Source organism: Mesoplodon mirus (assembly GCF_964341445.2).
Source record: "Mesoplodon mirus genome assembly, chromosome: 10".
In the NCBI taxonomy this organism is placed as follows: Eukaryota; Metazoa; Chordata; class Mammalia; order Artiodactyla; family Ziphiidae; genus Mesoplodon; species Mesoplodon mirus.
The window spans coordinates 14,121,609-14,141,081 of NC_138986.1; the positions used below are offsets into that span (position 1 = coordinate 14,121,609).

At 39.8% G+C, this 19,473-nt stretch overlaps 1 protein-coding gene across 19 annotated transcripts in view; it reads left to right on the forward strand.

Annotated features, from left to right (window-relative positions):
• SYNE1 (spectrin repeat containing nuclear envelope protein 1) overlaps positions 1-19,473 on the forward strand; it is a 472,944-nt gene that overhangs the window by 364,951 nt on the left and 88,520 nt on the right. For all 19 annotated transcript variants that reach the window (XM_082633720.1, XM_082633725.1, XM_082633723.1 and 16 more), the window contains 8 exons: positions 7,698-7,853; positions 10,727-10,897; positions 13,047-13,180; positions 13,571-13,775; positions 15,652-15,834; positions 16,392-16,538; positions 18,739-18,893; positions 19,299-19,446. In XM_082633720.1, the coding sequence (XP_082489846.1) occupies positions 7,698-7,853; positions 10,727-10,897; positions 13,047-13,180; positions 13,571-13,775; positions 15,652-15,834; positions 16,392-16,538; positions 18,739-18,893; positions 19,299-19,446 (1,299 nt within the window). The remainder of the gene's footprint in view (positions 1-7,697; positions 7,854-10,726; positions 10,898-13,046; positions 13,181-13,570; positions 13,776-15,651; positions 15,835-16,391; positions 16,539-18,738; positions 18,894-19,298; positions 19,447-19,473) is intronic.

Sequence of the window (19,473 nt, forward strand, 5' to 3'; positions counted from 1 at the left end):
TTTTCTTTTTTGTGATATATTTTTCTGGTTTTGGTATCAGGGTGATGGTGGCCTCGTAGAATGAATTTGGGAGTGTTTCTCCCTCTGCAATTTTTTGGAAGAGTTTGAAAAGGATCGGTGTTAGCTCTTCTCTGAATGTTTGATAGAATTTGCCTGTGAAGCCATCTGGTCCTGGACTTTTTTTGTTGGAAGATTTTTAATCACAGTTTCAATTTCATTGCTTGTGATAGGTCTGTTTATATTTTCTAATTCTTCCTTGTTCAGTCTTGGAAAATTGTACCTTTCCAAGAATTTGTCCATTTCTTCATGGTTGTGCATTTTATTGGCATATGGTTGTTTGTAGTAGTCTCTTATAATCCTTTGTATTTCTGCAGTGTCGGTTGTGATTTCTCCTTTGTCATTTCTAATTTTATTGATTTTCATCCTCTCCCTTTTTTTTTTGATGAGTCTGGCTAAGGGTTTATCAATTTTGTTTATCTTTGTTTATCTTCTCAAAGTACCAGCTTTTAGTTTTATTGATCTTTGCTACTGTTTTCCTCATTTCAATTTCATTTATTTCTGCTCTGATCTTTGTGATTTCTTTCCTTGACTTTGGGTTTTCTTTGTTCTTCTTTCTCTAGTTGTTTTAAATGTAGGGTTAGATTGTTTATTTGAGATTTTTCTTGTTTCTTGAGGTGAGATTGAACTGCTATAAACTTCCCTCTTAGAACTGCTTTTCTGCGTCCTATAGGTTTTGGGTCATCATGTTTTCATTGTCATTTGTCTCTAGGTATTTTTTTTATTTCATCTTTGATTTCTTCAGTGATCTCTTGGTTATTTAATAGCACACTGTTTAGTCTCCATGTATTTGTGTTTTTTACAGTTTTTTCCTGTAATTGGTTTCCAATCTCATAGCACTGTGGTCAGAAAAGATGCTTGATACAATTTCAATTTTCTTAAATTTTCCAAGGCTTGATTTGTGACCCAAGATGTGATCTGTCCTGGAGATTGTTCCATGTGCACTTGAGAAGAAAATGTATTCTGCCACTTTTGGGTGGATTGTTCTATAAATATCTATTAAATCTATCTGGTCTATTGTGTCATTTAAAGCTTGTGTTTCCTTATTTATTTTCTGTTTGGATGATCTGTCCATTGGTGTAAGTGGGGTGTTAAAGTCACCTACTCTTGTTGTGTTACTGTCGATTTCTCCTTTAATGGTTGTTAGCATTTTCCTTATGTATTGAGGTGCTCCTATGTTGGGTACATAAACATTTATAATTGTTATATCTTCTTGTATTGATCCTTTGATCATTATGTAGTGTTCCTCCTTATCTCTTGTAACAGTCCTTATTTTAAAGTCTAGTTTATCTGATATGAGTATTGCTACTCCAGCTTGCTTTTGATTTCCATTTGCATAGAATATCTTTTTTCCATCCTTTCACTTTCGGTCTGTATGTGTCCCTAGGTCTGACGTGGGTATCTTGTAGACAGCATATATATGGGTCTTGTTTTTGTATCCTTTCAGGTCTTGTTTTTATGTCTTTTGGTTGGGGCATTTAATCCATTTACATTCAAGGTTTGTTTTTTTTTTTTTGTGGTACGCGGGCCTCTCACTGTTGTGGCCTCTCCCGTTATGGAGCACAGGCTCCAGACGCACAGTCTCAGCGGCCATGGCTCAAGGGCCCAGCTGCTCCGCGGCACGTGGTATCTTCCCGGACCGGGGCACAAACCCACGTCCCCTGCATCGGCAGATGGACTCTCAACCACTGCGCCACCAGGGAAGCCCCGAGGTTATTATTGATATGTATGTTCCTATTACCATTTTCTTAATTGTTTTGGGTCTGTTTTTGTGAGTCTTTTTCTTCTCTTGTGTTTCCCACCTAGAGAAGTTTCTTTAGCATTTGTTGTAAAGCTGGTTTGGTGGTGCTGAATTCTCTTAGCTTTTGCTTGTCTGAAAAGCTTTTGATTTCTCCATCAAATCTGAATGAAATCCTTGCTGGATAGAGTAATCTTGGTTTTAGATTTTTCTCTTTCATCACTTTATGTATTCTGCCACTCGCTTCTGGCCTGTAGAGTTTTTGGTGAAAAATCAGCTGATAAACTTATGAGGATTCCTTTGCATGTTATTTTTTGTTTTTTCCCTTGCTGCTTTTAATATTTTTTCTTTGAATTTAATTTTTTTTAGTTTGATTAATATGTGTCTTGGTGTGTTTTTCCTAGGGTTTATCCTGTATGGGACTGTCTGTGCTTCCTTGACTTGGGTGACTATTTCCTTTCCCATGTTATGGAAGTTTTCAACTATAATCTCTTCAGATATTTTCTCAGACCCTTTCTTTTTCTCTTATTCTTCTGGGACCCCTATAATTTGAATGTTGGTGCATTTAGTGTTGTCCCAGAGGGTCTCTGAGATTGTCTTCAATTCTTTTCATTCTTTTTTCTCTATTCTGCTCCTTGGCAGTTATTTCCACCATTTTGTCTTACAGCTCACTTATTTGTTCTTCTGCCTCAGTTATTCTATTATTGATAACCTTCTAGTATATTTTTCATTTCAGTTATTGGGTTGTTCTTCTCTGTTTGTTTATTCTTTAGTTCTTCTAGATATTTGTTAAACATTTATTTTCTCAATTGTGCACCTCCATTCTATTTCTGAGATTCTGGATCATCTTTACTATCATTACTCTGAATTCTTTTTCAGGTAGATTGCCTATTTCCTCTTCATTTATTTGGTCTTCATTTATTTATAGGCTTTTACCTTGCTCCTTCATCTGTGACATATTTTTTTGCTGTCTCATTTTTTAATTTTTTTTATGAGTGGGATTGTGTTCCTGTCTTAGTGGTTGTTTGCCCTGAGGCTTCCAACACTGGAGTTTGTAGGCTGTTGGGTAGAGCTGAGATGAGGACCTCCATGAGACCTCACTCCAATGAATATTCCCTGGGGTCTGAGGTTCTCTGTCAGTCCAGTGCTTTGGACTCAGAGCTCCCACCGCAGGAGCTTCGCCCAACTGCCGGCTCATGAACCACGATCCCCCAATCTGCATGGCGTGGCAGAAAAAAAAAAAAAAAAAGGAAAGAAAGAAGAAAAGAAAAGAAAGTAAAAAAATGGGGGAGAAGGCCTTGGCTGTGGAGGGCGGGGCCTAAACAAGGGCAAGGTTTGGGTGGTTGGCGAGGCCAATGCTCAGGACCCACAGGGCTGGAAAAGGCCCTGGGTTCTGTAGGGGGTGGGGCTTAGGTTCAAGGAACAGAAGGCGCCCAGGCGTGCCCCCCACCCCTGGTCTCAGAGGGTTGTGGGGACCTCACCTGGGAGCTCAGTGGGGCTCCTGGGCCCGAGTGGACAGGGCAAACACCCTCCACTCCTCTCCTGCTCCTCCTGGAGGGCCCTTCTCACCTGACTCTCCTGTTCTCCCCTCAGCCTCCTTCCTGTGCCCCCAGGACCAATGTGGCCGGGGGGAGAAGGGGGCCCTGTAGGGCAGGGGATCAGCCTGGGAACTCAGCAGGCTCCCCGGGCCCAAGTGGGCGGGGCAAATGCCCTCTGCTCCTCTCCCGCTCCTCCCACCTGCCTCTCCTTATCTCCCTGGCCCCAGGGGTGCCGATCCTTTCTGGCCTCCACTTCTCCTCCCCCCTCAGTCCCCCACGTCCTACCAGTTCACTTGGGGGTTCCTCTTGTCTCCTTAGGCATCAGGGTCCCCCACCAGCAGCCGGCAGGCATCCTAATTATGGGGAGATGCTAACTCGGCATCTTCCCACACTGCCATCTTGACTCCACCTCCCCAGACATCGTGTCATTTTATTCCTGCATGCTACAGTGTGCCTCTCTAAAAGAAATGGACCTTTTTATTATATAACCATAATATCATTATCCCCACAAAAAAATTCACAGTAACCCCTGAATACTATTTAATGCCCAACTCATAACACTATTTCCTCAATTGTCTTTAAAATATCTTTTTTAAAGTTAATTTACTTAAACAAAGATGTCACAGTGTCCACATCTTCCATTTCTTCTTAGATCTTTTAAGTCTCTTTAAGTTTTTTTTTTGACACTATTAACTTGTTGCAAAAACTGTAGACTGGACTCAGGTTCAGGATTAGCCTGTGTAGTTCCTTGAGATGCTCTCCTCTCCCCTGTATTTCCTATAAATGGAAGTCAGCACTAGAGGCTTGATTGGATTCCGGTCCAACTCCAATGAGCCAGCGCTTCCCAGGGGACAGTGTTACCTCCTACTGTGTCCCATTGGGAAGACCGAGCAGCGCCTGCTTGTTCTCCTGTTGGTGATAAGGATCTTGGTGCATGTGGAGTGGGCAGACTCTAAATGTTTTCCAGTGACTTAGAACCACTTAATATTGCCTCAGGGATTCTTGTTTATACAAAAGAAATGTAAGCTGTTACAGCAAATGCTGTAATTTTAAAAAAATAATTCAATAAGTTGTAGTGTGTTACAGATTAGCTGTGATAGTTCTCTGTAGTGTTTCCTAAGGACAACTGAAGGTTAAACTGTGAAGCAATTCTACAGAAATGCTTATTTCCCCAAATTTTGTTTTTATATTTCAGCTTTCAAAAAGAAAGGCCTTTGGTAATGATCTTCCTTCCAACCAGCAGTTTTTCTTTAGGGGCATATGTAAAGAGATGTATATTTAAGCTCTCAGTCAAAGCTTTTTGTTTCCAAAAGGAAGAGCACATGCTCTTGTGCTGGGCTGACAAGCTCATGGATTACAATTTTGAGGGTGCATGAAAATGGTAAAGAAAAGTATCATACAGGGAACTACCTTGAAATTAAAAAAAAAATAAAAACCTTCACATCAGAAGATTGGTGTGTAAAAGATGGAAGACCAAAAACATGCATCAGCTAGTCTTACTGCCTTTTCAATTTTCCAGGAGCCAGTAGGATTTCAAGTAGTAAGCTATGAATTCTAAAATGTACAAGTAAGCCAGAATTTCAAAATTTTACTTCAAAGGATGACTTCGTAAGTTAAAATGTTTTCATTAAAATTAAAACATAATTTCAGCATTAACATTAGCAAGATTAGTGCTTCCTTGTTACACTGTTATAATAATAAACTTGACTATTAAAAGACTGAAATATAGGTTAATTTAACTTTTCTTTTCCTTTATTTTTCTTCTGCCTTCTTTCCTTTTATTTTTCTCTTTCTTACTATTTTTTCTTCTCTTTAATGTATACTTTTTTCTGCCATTTTCCATTTTCCTTTTATGTACATGTCTTCTATTTAACACAGAGGGAGAGATTGCTAGCTGGAAAATGTAGCAGAAACTTGACCAAGTTTCACTCCTTTTCAGACCCAAATTTTTAACCTCCCAGAGGGTCACACCAGGCAGTGTCAGGAGGAAAAGCTTCAAGTATGGTTGAAAGAACTTAACTCCAATGCCAATTTGTGATGTCAAATGAAAAGTCAGTGTTTTTGAAACAAAGAACAGAATGAAAGTAGACCATATAGTTATTTGGGGGCATCACATATAAATCACAGTAGCCTAACTGGCAGGTTCCATTTGGCAGTACCACAAACCTTGATAAAAATTTATTGTCATTTTTGAGAAATAGTTCTTCTGGACCAGAGTGTAGAATTCAAGCCAGCATACTTACATTGGTGACTGGATTCAAGCTTTCTTTTGTTTAAAAAATCTTGGATATTTTCCCACTCTTTCAGAAGTGATTTATGAATTTGAACCAACATAAAAACTGATATTTATGAATTAACCCAAGTTAAGAATGATTTATGATAGCAAAAAAATATTAGGTTTGGCTTTTCCCTTCATTGATCAGAAACAGAATCATCTTTTAATTATTATTGGAGGGAAAGGAAAACACCTTGGTTTTGCACAAAATATATATTTCATTCCTGTTTCCCTCCTGGGTTTTGCTTTTATGCCAACATAAATGTGCAGGACACTTTTGAGATGTGTTTCTAAGCAATGGGTCATTCATTTAATATTGCTCACTTAAAAAGTTAACATCTATGGATAAATGAGGATAAATTCAATTCCAGTGGTTGAGTTTTAGGATCATATTAAAGACAATGTTGGAAGGATTATTTATGATTATGTAATCTTTTAGAGAAGCAGAGAGAAAAATCCTTAAATGGTAAAGTTCATTATGTTTTCTTTACTGTATAAAGGACCTGTAACACTGGTAATCACTATATTTATTTTCAGGTTAATTATCAGAGCTGTCAAAATACTGACAAAATTATAAAGTGAAAATGAAAGAACAGTTATTCAAAACAAAAATGATCTCTTTAGGCTACTAATTACATGAACTTCTAATTAATATATCAAGGCAAAAATAGCTTCATAATAGTTAAGGAGAGAAAAATAAATAAATTTGCAGTGAAGTGGTGCAGATTACCAAATGGCTGAATAAAATAAACTCTTACATTTGCCTAGTTTTTAACAGCTTAAAAGGGATTTCATAGATTTATTTATCTAATGTTATCCCTTTGAGATAAGCAAATGTATTATTATTCCTATTTTATACATAAGGTAGGGAGTGATTAAAAGATTGGACCACATGAAGCAAAAATTAAAAGAGGTACATTTGTAACTAAAACAGCAGAGACCAGGACTTCTCACTAGTATCCTATCCATAGCACTACCCAAGCCCAAGGGAGTTATCCATATGTGGATCATGACAGGAAGCTGGAAATCTTTTTCACAGAATTGAGACATTATCCAAACTTAAAATATTTTGCAATTTTCTTCACTCTAACCTCCAAGGCCTACAATCTGCATATCTAGTTCTGGGGGGTGTACTTTTGACTATGAGCATGTAACCAGGATCAATATACAGCTTCTCACATCACCCCGACATGGATTTACCTCTTCTCCACAATTCCCATCTGCCTCCAGCACTGGGCTGGGAGTCAGTGGGCTCAGAAGTCTTGGATTCTAATTCTACTTCTGGCCTTTTTGTGACTGGAGACAGGTTGCGTGACATAATCTCCCACTGTTCATCCATAAAATGTTGATAGCAGTCTCAGCCTGGCTCACTGAGCTTTCCAGAGTTTCAGATGGCTTTAAAATATCGGTGAAGATTATGGTTAAGTATGACCTCCAGATCATTGCCTCATTTTCTTTTTTGAACATTTCATCCTGACCATTATAAATGCAAATTCTAAAGAAAATGAGGATTCAATTCATGAAAAAAAACTTGTACAACTTTTCATACTCACTTAGAATCAGAGTATTTTAGGGAGAAAGACAGGTTAATAGAGACTCTGATTTTTCATCTGAAGAAACTGAGACCCTGTGGAAGTTTCTCACTTGCTCAAAGTGGCACAGCTTGATAGTCACAGAAATGTAACTAAATCTCAGATACTGGGGTCCAGAATACCATTCTAACACATTTCATCCCATGAGCTAGGACTGTGTAACTTTTCCAACAGCAAGATAAATGAATGTGAGAATATAAATCATGTTACCATTTCCAACATATATTTCTTTCCTTGTAGCTTCTTGAAAAAACTTATCTAGTGCCATTTAAATTTTGCGTGGTTTTTTGTTATGCTAATTTCTCATGGAATGAAAAGAGAATTTTAAAAATTTAAATGTAAGAAGAAGTATCACTCTGGCAACCCTATCCTGAGAATGATAAGCTTTTCAGATTAATAAAAGATTTTTCGGCTGTGAGACTATAATGGCTCAATTTCAGTGTACCCCAGAGTTCCATAATAGAATAATTTAAAATGACTGTTTCTTCATCTTTCAGGATCTGGAAGATTTGATTAAAGCAAAAGAAAAAGAGGTAGAGAAAATTGAGCAGAATGGACTTGCTTTGATTCAGAACAAGAAAGAAGAAGTCTCTGGCTTTGTCATGAGCACGCTTCAGGATCTCAACCACACCTGGGCAAATTTAGACCACATGGTAAGGTTTCTTGTGGAGAGCTGCCTCCAAGACTGTGGTTGCCATCTCATGTCCAAATGTGACATAGGTTTTGGTTTTCCTAAAATAAATAAATAAATAATCACAGAATCTACACAGCATCTATTGGTAGTGTTAAGTCCACTTTATTATCCTTCTTTTAAAGAGCCTAGCTTCGGATGTTTCCTGTAATTAACATTACTATGAAGATGACTTTCTTAATAATCTTAGCCATTCCCATGTCCATAGATACCATCTAGGCACAGATGGTTCTCAGATGTGTATCCTCAGACTGGATTTCTCGCCTAAACTATAGACAGAGACAGACACAGAGGGAAGTCCTCTGTAGACATCTCCGCTTGCATGACCATTAGACATCTCAAACTTCCTGCCCAAACCAACTCCCATTCTTTTTTTTTTTTTTAATTTTATTTATTTATTTATTTATTTTTGCTGTGTTGGGTCTTTGTTTCTGTGCACAGGCTTTCTCTAGTTGTTGCAAGCGGGGGCCACTCTTCATCGCGGTGCGCGAGCCTCTCACTGTCGCAACCTCTCTTGTTGCGGAGCACAGGCTCCAGACGCGCAGGCTCAGTAGTTGTGACTCACGGGCCCAGTTGCTCCGCGGCATGTGGGATCTTCCCGGACCAGGGCTCGAACCCGTGTCCCCTGCATTGGCAGGCAGATTCTCAACCACTGCACCACCAGGGAAGCCCCCAACTCCCATTCTTCCCCCACAAACCTACACTTTCTGCCACCTCAGTTCATGGCAGCTCTACCTGTCCAGTTGCATGGGCTGAAACCTATGGGTCATTCTTCACTCCTCTCTTTCCCTCAGACCCACACAGAGTCCATCAACAATCTTGTCAGCTCTATTTTCAGGATAGATCTAGAATCCAGCCTCTGCCCCACTCTGTGCAGCTAGCACCTAGGTCTAAGTCACCGTCACTGCTTGCTTTGATTATTTCAGTGGCCTCCTAAATAGTCTCCGTGCCAGAGAAGTCCTGGTAAAATGGAAGTCAGATCACACCAGTCCTCTGCTCACAACCCTGCAATATCTTCCTGTCTCATTCAGAATGAGGCCAAAACCATGCGGTTCCCACTGCTAGCCCACAGGTTTCTTGTGCTTCTGGTCTCCCCCTAGTCTGGAACCCAGTGGTGTGCTCCACACTCGGGGACTTTGTCCTGGCTCTTCCCTCTGCCTGGAGCCCCCCTCGCTAATATCCCCATGGCCGTTCCCTCTCCTCAAAGCCCTTGTTTAAATTCACCATCTCAGGGAGGGCTTTCCTGACCACCTTGTTTTAAATGACAGCCTTTGCACCCTCCCCTTACATTCTCTGACTCTCTTCTCCACTTTGCTTTTATCTGTGTTATTTATCAACTTCTAACATATGATATGGTCTGCTCGTTTATTTAAATTCTCTCACTAAAACGTAAGCTCTGTGAAGATGTTTGACATTATGTGCTGAATAGAGGGTTGAATCCTCCAGTAAGAATACATGTAACAACTCCTGCTCTGCACACACCTGTGCCAGTGGTTCCTGCCCACACTTTCCAGAGGTGAGGGCTGAGGCACCAACAGATTGACACCTTGACAGGGACCAAGGTGTCCAGCAAACCGCTTCTCACAGTCCACGTGATGGTCTCTGAGGGCAGCTTTCTAATTACCTTATCTTTAACCCGATTTTAAATCTAGTTCGTTTTATTTTATGCACTTTTATAAATCATCACAATTCTTTGGAAGCAATTTACCATCTAAATAAATTGAGTGGTTCTTTCACAGAAACATCTTCTCATGAAAAACAACCAAAAATAATACAAGGAAGAAATAGACGATTTAGAAATTCTCATTGATCTCTTGGCTTTACATTCATGTTTGTTCCTGACTTTCCTAGGACAGGCCCTGACACCTGCCTGTACGTGGGAGTGTTGCCTCGTTTTCTTAGGCCTTTGGCCCATGTGATAGTACCTCGATTGGTTTCAACATTTTTGGTTATGCTAAGAAAAAGAGCAGAGAATTCAGGTGCAAGTTAATTTATATGATCTCTTTTCTTAATCATGGCCATACTTACTCCATATTCAAAAGATTAGAAGTGAAATCCAGGAAGTCCAAAGCAGATATGATACAGATCAAACTAAAACCTTTTCTGTTGCAGATAAGTACAGGAAAGAATGTTCTTGGATGTTTTATCTTAAGATATTCATTTGAGTGTGGGTGTGTGTGTGTGTGTGAGAGAGAGAGAGAGAGAGAGAGCTTGCACATACCTGGGATGGATCGATAGGTAAATAGTTAGATAGATAAATAGATAGGTAGGTAAGTAGATGGACAGATGATAGATAGGTTTCATTTCTTGGGACCAGTCTGCCTAGATTTACATCTAGATCTTTCACACTCTAACAGTATGATCTCAGGTGATTTTTATAACCTCTTTGTCCCTCAGTTTCCTTAATATAAGATGAGCATAACGATCCCATCTACCTCATAAGGTTGTTATGAGGATAAAATGGGTTAATGCATTTAAAACACTCATTTAATATGTTTCCTAAACTGTGGTATTAAATATACTGACCTTTTATCACTTTTATATTATAATACATATAAATAATATGTACTATAGGTAAAGGTTATATATATATATATAACCTTTTTAAGCATTTTAATTTAGACTGCGTGATCAAAAGTATGAAAGGCTTAAATTTCAACATTGCTGCATTTTACTTTTCAAATCTTTTTTTTTAATTTGAGTTTATTTATAATGGCTGAAATCCCAATGAAATTCTTAAATGTTAATATTTTTCCCATCAATGCAATATATATTTATATATTTTATCACTTAAAATATTATGCAATTATAAGAAGCCTCTGTCTCTTTCAAAAGGTTGGGCAATTAAAGATCCTGCTGAAGTCTGTGCTTGACCAGTGGAGCCACCACAAAGTGGCCTTTGATGAGATAAACAGTTACCTCATGGAGGCCAGATACTCTCTCTCCCGATTCCGTCTGCTGACCGGATCTTTAGAAGCTGTGCAGGTTCAGGTAGACAATCTTCAGGTAAGGGATGAATTGAACCCATCCTTAACATCCTTTTTAATTTGAGAAAAAAATTTTTTTTAAATGAGCAAATGCGAACATTATCCTGGAATAATTAGTGTATATTGTTTACATTTAATTATTTTAAAAATATTTAAAATTAATTTTACCTGCTTTATTTGTTACATAACCAAACTTGCCTGTGGATACCAAATTCTGGAATAACTGGTATATAACTAAATGATTTTTTAATTATATAAATATCCACATGAGGGCTTCTCTGGTGGCGCAGTGGTTGAGAGTCCGCCTGTCGATGCAGGGGACACGGGTTCGTGCCCCGGTCCGGGAAGATCCCACATGCCGTGGAGCGGCTGGGCCCGTGAGCCATGGCCGCTGGACCTGCGCGTCCGGAGCCTGTTCTCCACAATGGGAGAGGCCACAACAGTGAGAGGCCTGCGTACCACAAAAAAAAAAAAAAAAAAAAAAAATCCACATGAATGTATTTTATAAAATGATTTTATACCCAAATCAATCTCCTGGATCCATTATTGCTGCCTTTTATGTCTTCCCCTTCTCTTTTTTATCCTGCTTCTCTAAACACATTCTACAGGATTAAAAAGAAAACAAAAAGAAAAATAACAAAAGTCATAAGCTTTTAAACCATTAAGTTGTTTTCTTTGCGTTCAGCAGAATGTCAATGGTGTGTACACGTAATCCTCCTTTTCTAGCACTTACTGCTTGGTTTCCTGTGTGTCCATCATCACTGTATTCATCCAGGAGGACATTGCTGCTGTTTGACTTAAACAGCACACTGTCCTCTCTTAGGTCACTGCTCTCAATCAGCTGCTGCCCTCACTCGCCTGCACACCTGGGCGCTGGGTGCTCTCACCTGCCATTGCCCTTTCTCCCTGGCTAAATAATGCAGCCTATGGGATGAGCAAGTCAGGCCCTAAGGGGTGGGGTGATAGCCTCGCATGTCCCTCCTTACATCGGTCCACGTCCCTGGCTTGGCAATCAAAGTTTATATGTTGCTGACATGATATGCATACTTTCTGAAGGGAATGCCCTTTTTTTGGGTGAGGCAGGAGGGAGGAAGGATAAAATGAGCATATACAGTTTCCTTCTTTTGTGTGTGTGCGTGTGCATGTGCGTGTGTCTGCGCCACACGGCATGTGGGATCTTAGTTCCCCACCAGGGTTCGAATCTGTGCCCCCTTCATTGGAAGTGTGGAGTCTTAACCACTGGACCGCCAGGGAAGTCAAAGTACATACAAAGTATGTACTTTGTAACCTTGTACATACAAAGTACAAGGTTAAATTTCTTTAAACCTTAAAATAGTTGTTGCAGATACTAAGAATCATTAAAACTTATTTTGAGAATAGTAAGCTTAAAAAGACATTTTATAACTTTGAGGAGGTTAGAAGTACTTTTTAATTGAGCTTACTCTGTGTTTCTCATCTTCTGTCTTAAGATATGAAAGGATTCAGGGTCTATCCCTTATATATTTTGATTTGATGGCAACCATATATCAGTGGTAAGTGGGACTGGATTTTTGCAGCCTGCTTCACCTATGGAGTTTTACTAAGAACTGAGTCTATCACTTCAGCAACATTTCCAGGGAAATATCTTTCTTCACTGGTTCTTGGTAGACAACTCCACCAAGCCTATAGCCTGCCTAATAAATATTCTTTGCAAGGAAGAACATCAGAGATAGAACTTAGAGCTGGTACTCAGAAAAGCTATGACTTCTTAAAGTCTCACTATCAGGAATCTCTGGTAGAGCAACTTTGGGTAAGTAATAAAGCAGAGATCTGGACTTTGACCCTGAGCAGCAAAGAGAGCCGCAGTATAATGGATTGCACACCCAGCAACCCCACACCTTCCTCCTCGATGGTGGACAGGGGCTCCCCGTGTGAGCTTTCCCAGCAGAACTCCAGCTCCCACTCCAAGAAGTCTCAATTGTTAAAAGCCCTCCTCACACCCATAAGAACAAACTCATAAAAAAGAAAAAATGGTTATCTAAAGAAAGCTCATAAAGCATTGGGGCAAAGGCATGGTTTTTGTATTTGTATGTTTGTATTTATGAAAACAGCTATAAGTTACTCTTAAACTTGATCATTAGAATTTTTAGATCCTGTTATGTCATCTGTGGCACTTTTCCTTTGGGCAGAGTCTTCAAGATGATCTAGAGAAACAGGAAAAGAGCTTACAGAAATTTGGCTCTGTCACCAACCAACTGTTAAAAGAGAGTCACCCGCCTGTGACAGAAACTCTTACCAATACACTAAAAGAAGTCAATATGAGGTATGGAACATGCCGGTTTTACACTGTTGCTCATTATTCATATCACGATCTTATTATAAATAACAATACAATTAATACACTGGCATTCTGAATTTGAGCTTTATAGGTTCTATTCTATTAATGTTTTCAGTTTCACAAAATGAACTTAAGGATAAGTAAATGTAGTGAAGATATTCAGAAAGGAATTAGAACTGCGGTATACCCCAAGATTGACCTACCTACCCTTGAAATATGAGAGTGAAATGTTACTTTTTATTACATTCAATAGAAATGAGACATCTGCATTATTTCCATATTCACATGAACCAGGATCATGAAAAATAAAATAGTAAATAACAGCATTTGGTGAGAGGTGGGAATCAGCCCATGAGTGTTGGCTATCTCTTCCAGATGGAATCACTTGCTGGAAGAGATTGCAGAGCAGCTGCACGCCAGCAAGGCCCTACTTCAGCTTTGGCAGAGATACAAGGACTACTCCAAACAGTGTGCTGCTACAGTTCAACAGCAGGAGGGTCGAACCAATGAGCTCTTGAAGGCAGCCACTGACAAGGACATCGCGGACGACGAAGTTGCCACATGGATTCAAGATTGCAACGTATGTTCAAGAACTATTGCGTGTTACCAACTTCTCAAGCTTAGACTTGTCAAGTTTAGCAGGGCTGGTGCTGCTGTGTTTAAGCTTTTGTTTTGTCTCTATGTGAGACAACTATCCAAAAATAATTGTTTCAAGTATCAGAGAGGCTGCTAGGTTTTCAGAACACAGTTGCACATGTAACAGATTTAAGAGGCCCCCTCCCGTTGTTTTATTTTTAAAGAGTTGTTTTCCCATTTTTCCTAATGGAATACAGTCCATGTGAAAGACTTAGGCTATCTGTTTTTACAGAGATGGTCAATATAAGAAATGACCATATGAAGAGTAATGTTACAACTTTTAAAATTCCACTGTTCCAAAGTATTGTCCAGTGAGGTCCATTATCTCTTATGTAAGCATCAACATAATAATTTCTTCTAAGAACTTAATGGTAGGAAGAGGTCTTTCTTTCCTGATTTATGGGTATACTTCTTTTTAATAGCTTTTTAATATTTCTCTTTTTCACTGGAGCTGCCAATAACCTACTTAAGGTTTTCAAGAGCAATTCTTCTCTCGTTTCACCTATCACATGCCTCTTACTATTTGTCCTTATTTGTCTCTATTTTAATGAATTTATTTCAAAGACCTTCTTATAAACTTTCCCAAATCAGTTATTAGAATTAGGCAAGTTATAAAAAGCACATAAATAAAAGTTTAACCCATTCTAAGACCTTCACATGAAAAATGAATAATCACTTTAAGTTTAAGATTTACAGTAAATTCTGTGCTTTTTTTCTCTTTCCACATAGTTTATCTTTATGAAATTTGTCATTTTCAATTTTCAGTCCTCCTTCGTTGAGATATGCCTGTTCTAGAGTCTAGTGCTCGAGATGATTGCTGTGAATTTTCTGATCTCTCTGTCAGGGTTAAAGTTGCCCTTTGTTTTTCCCCTTCTCACTGTAGCCCGTGCACGGGTGTAGCAGGCTCTGCTCTCTCTGTATCTGGTGGGGCACCAGCAACAGGTGGAAGAATCAGTCAGTTGTCATCCCTCAGAGGTAGATGGAAACCAGAAACAGGGAATTTCCACCAGCTTATTAATTTGGAGCATATAAAAGGGTTCCACAAAAAATGGAGGCAAGAGATATCACAGAAAAGAACAGAGATAGAGTCTACCCTTCCTCCTGCTCACCAGAGCCATAGCTAGGCTTCTGCACCCACCAAGAGGGGAGGGTGTGCTGTAACCACTAAAATGTGACCGCACATATAGTTCCTCTCTTGTGTGTATAATATTAAGTCAAAAAAGGTAAAATGTAGCACTGGGTTTTCAATTTGATATCAATTACAGGAAGAGGCAGGAAAAAACTGCCAAAATGTTTTCAGTTATTGGCTCTACTTGTAGATAATGTTTTTTCTTGTTTATATACGTTTTTCTGCATTTTCCCAATGTCCTACAATGAACCTATGTAGCTTTTATAATCAGAATAGTACATTTTTTAAATGTTAATACACACACGTGTTTTTAAAAATAGAATTCAGTTCTTGATTTTTTTCCCTGAAGGTGAAGGTTATTTAATGTAATAATTTGACAAATAAGAATTGAGTGTTTCTGGGCTTCCCTGGTGGCTCAGTGGTTGAGAGTCCACCTGCCGATGCAAGGGACACGGGTTCGTGCCCCGATCCGGGAAGATCCCACATGCCACGGAGCAGCTGGGCCCGTGAGCCGTGGCCGCTGAGCCTGCACATCCAGAGCCTGTGCTCTGCAATGGGAGAGGCCACAACAGCGAGAGGCCTGTGTACCGCAAAAAAAAAAAAAAAAAAGAATTGAGTGTTCCTAATTGTTTATAATAAGGAGTACACTTAACATGTTGTTTCATGATGGGCATGCTTTCATCTTCTGTAGGACCTCCTCAAAGGACTGGGGACAGTTAAGGATTCCCTTTTCGTTCTCCACGAGCTGGGAGAGCAACTCAAGCAACAAGTAGATGCCTCGGCAGCATCGGCCATTCAGTCTGATCAACTCTGTTTGAGTCAACACTTATGTGCCCTAGAACAGGCTCTTTGCAAACAGCAGACTATGTTACAGGTACAGAGCTCACATTCAGCAGGTGTTATAAATTGGGCATTCTATAAAACCTGGGCATAAACACAGGAAAGAAAAATTTTTCATCATCGAAACAATGCCTCCTTCAAGACCAGAAGTTAAAAAATAAACAAATTTGGAAGTTCCAATGGGGTCAAGGGAACATGGGAGTCTTGCACTTTTCTCAACAATGTACTTTTGCACCCAAATCATTGCTTCTCTCCACGGTAAAATATGTTCAATTAATAGACATTAAGTGGCTTTAACATTAACAGTCATGTTTACCTGACAAGTTTTTGCAAGAATCAGAATATATTTCTGTTTGATAATGTATGTAAAAAATAACTTTAATTGGTTAACTAATGGCACGTAGAAGTAATTCTAAGTGTTAAGCAAACTATATAAATAAAAAGAAGAAAATTTAAATTATGGTAGCCTTGTCTTTTTAGAAATGGCATCTTGAGCATGGCAATTTGGCACAAGAATATGAAAAATAATTTTAATATCCACTTGCCCTTTCACTAGATTTCTAAATACCAATTTTCTTTTGTGTAAAAAAGGCTGGAGTTCTTGACTATGAAACCTTTACCAAGAGTTTAGAAGCTTTGGAAGCCTGGATAGTAGAAGCTGAAGAAATACTACAAGGGCAGGACCCTAACCACTCGTCTGACCTCTCAACCATCCAGGAAAGGATGGAGGAACTTAAGGTAAGTGTGTTCAAATCCTCGTTCCAGATCTTCTATCTTCAAAATCCTAAAGAAAACTCAAAACTCCTGACATATGCCTACTTTCTGTTCCCAAGGACACTCTTGCCAGCTCTGCTTTCCTGTTCTCTTGAGAGGAGTGGTGGCACGGAGCTCAAGCTGATCTCGTGGTCCGTGATGGGAGGCCCCCAGGAGCAGAGCTCGGGTCCACCTCAGTCCTCCTCCTGCCTCTGGGCCCTCCCTGCACCCAATCCATCACCTCCTTCATAGCTCTTGAACCTCCCATCTCCATCACTACCATCATCCACTCCTACTTTACGCTGTCTGATCTTGCTCAGGGGCCAAGGCCACAGCCTCAGCCTCTGTGGACCTCTTTGCAGCGACCTCTCTCCCTCCAACCTATAGCTGCCAGAATGATCTTTTTCTTTTTTCTTTTCTTTTTTTTTTTTTTTTGCGCGGGCCTCTCACCATCGCGGCCTCTCCCGTTTCGGAGCACAGGCTCCGCACGCGCAGGCTCAGCGGCCATGGCTCACGGGCCCAGCTGCTCCGTGGCATATGGGATCTTCCCGGACCGGGGCACGAACCCGTGTCCCCTGCATTGGCAGGCGGACTCTCTACCACTGCGCCACCAGGGAAGCCCGATCTTTTTCTTTTAAAAGATTTTACTTAATCATGAATGACTTTACAGTAAATAAAATAATACAATAGACATGCACATTTTATTACTATTATTCCTCTGCTTAAAACCCTCCATGGCTTCCCACTGCTCTCAGGATAAAGATCTGTGCAAAGTATCAAGACCAGCAATAGCCGGCTTCCACCTCCCTAAGGGTCTCGCCTTCACCACCTTCTGTCTCCTTCTCCAGGCACTTGGGAGCTGCAGTGCTTCCCGGCGTCTGTGTGTAAGATGCCCATCCCCCGCTTTCTTGAATCCGTTCCTTGTCCCCAAAAGGCATCAACTCCTGGTCATTTTATTCAGGGTCACTCTCAGAAAGCCTCCCCTTCTGTCCATGGCCAGGCCCCCCAGCGACACAGTTTCATAGCCCACTGTTATTTTTCTTCAGACTTTCATCGTACCATCCAAGGAGTTCATGTGATAGGTGACTGCTGTTCTCTCTGCTATTGGAATAGTGTCTTACTCTTTTTGAGCACCATGAGAGGGACCATGGCATGTCAGTTTTGTTCACTGCTGATGTCCACCTGTGGAAATTCTGCCATCTAATAGTTTGCTTTTGGCTTCAACAGTTGGCAAGATTTATTCTCTCTTCAGGGTTATGAGCCTTTTGCAGAGCACACAGAGTGGACACACACACAGCCAAAGGTGTCCTGACCTTTTCTCCTGCCTGTAGCTGATTTCCTAGATGGAGTTACGAACACCCACAGGAAAACCAGGACAGGCAGCTTTGTCCTGTGTGTGAAGGGAGGAAAGCGATCTGAAAGCATAGACTGCTTTCTCAGTTGAGTCTCACCAACTTTGGGGTTGGGGTCAAGGACCTAAAACTGAAGCTCTTAAGATAACGGGTGGTGATTTGGGAGCTCAGGTGGGATTGTGTTCCATCCAAGGAGAACCCAACAAGTCGTGTTTACCTGGCTCTACCACTTACTAGCTGGGTGGCCTTGAGCAATTTACTTAGTGTCTGTGCCTCTTCTTCCTCATTGTAAATTGGGAATAGTAGTGGTTCTTACCTTATGGGATTGTTTTGAGGATAAAATGAGTTATTACCTGTAAAGCTCTTATAACAATGCTTGGTTCATATGTGCTCAATAAATGGGAGTTAGCTATTACTATTATAACGAATATTATTATTAAATAATAAAGGAGCAGATTAACATGGATAAATGAAATACAAAGGGTAAGAAATGAGTCCTTTCAGTCATCAGCACAATTTTCATCCTTTATCAGTTCAAGCAAGAATTCCTTATGAGTAAATAAATCAAGTCAGTAATACACATAAACTATTAAATGTTCAATCAGGGATAATGAGTAGCTATAGCAGCCGCAGCAGCAGGAGCAGTGGAAGCTGATGAGGAGATCCAGCTTTGCTCTCTTTGCAGCACTGGAGGTTGCAAGGGGGTGGCCTAGAACTGCAGAGGAGACCAAAGACCAGCTTCTTCCTGAAATCAGAAGATCGCTGTGCACTTTTGAAAGAACTCTGCCTTTTCTGACCATGGTGCTAAATCTAGTTTTGCATCTTGCTTTCAGGGACAGATGCTAAAATTCAGCAGCATGGTCCCAGATTTAGACCGGCTAAATGAGCTTGGATACAGGTTACCCCTAAATGATAAAGAAATCAAAAGGATGCAGAATCTGAACCGGCACTGGTCTCTGATCTCCTCCCAGACTACAGAAAGATTCAGGTAGAGTAACCCAGAGATGTTTTGGCCACTCTGAAATATCAGTAGAAATAAGTTCATGATTTGTATATATTTATAAATTCTAGATCTTTCCAATGTTATTCACACAATTTGAACTAAAAGTGAGAAACTCAAAATATGAAGTGATTTCCCATGTTTAATGTACTGAATATTGTTTTAATCAAAAAATAAAACTTTTATATAAGAATATATTAAATATATATAATTTTGTCATTTAAATTTCTTTTCTTCAATTTTCTTTTGATTTTTCACAAAATTTTACACCTAACATGAGCTTTGTGGAGGTCAAATTAGAACTGGAACAGAGAATATTTAATCTAGTTTTATATGCTGAAGGTATAAGAAAAAAAGCAACAGCATCACCATTATTCATTTTCCTTCTGTCAGTAAGTTACAGTCATTTTTGCTACAACATCAAACTTTCTTGGAAAAATGTGAAACATGGATGGAATTCCTAGTTCAAACAGAACAGAAGTTAGCAGTAGAGATTTCAGGCAATTATCAGCATCTTTTGGAGCAGCAAAGAGCACATGAGGTAAGTTATGCCAGTACATTTTTGGGT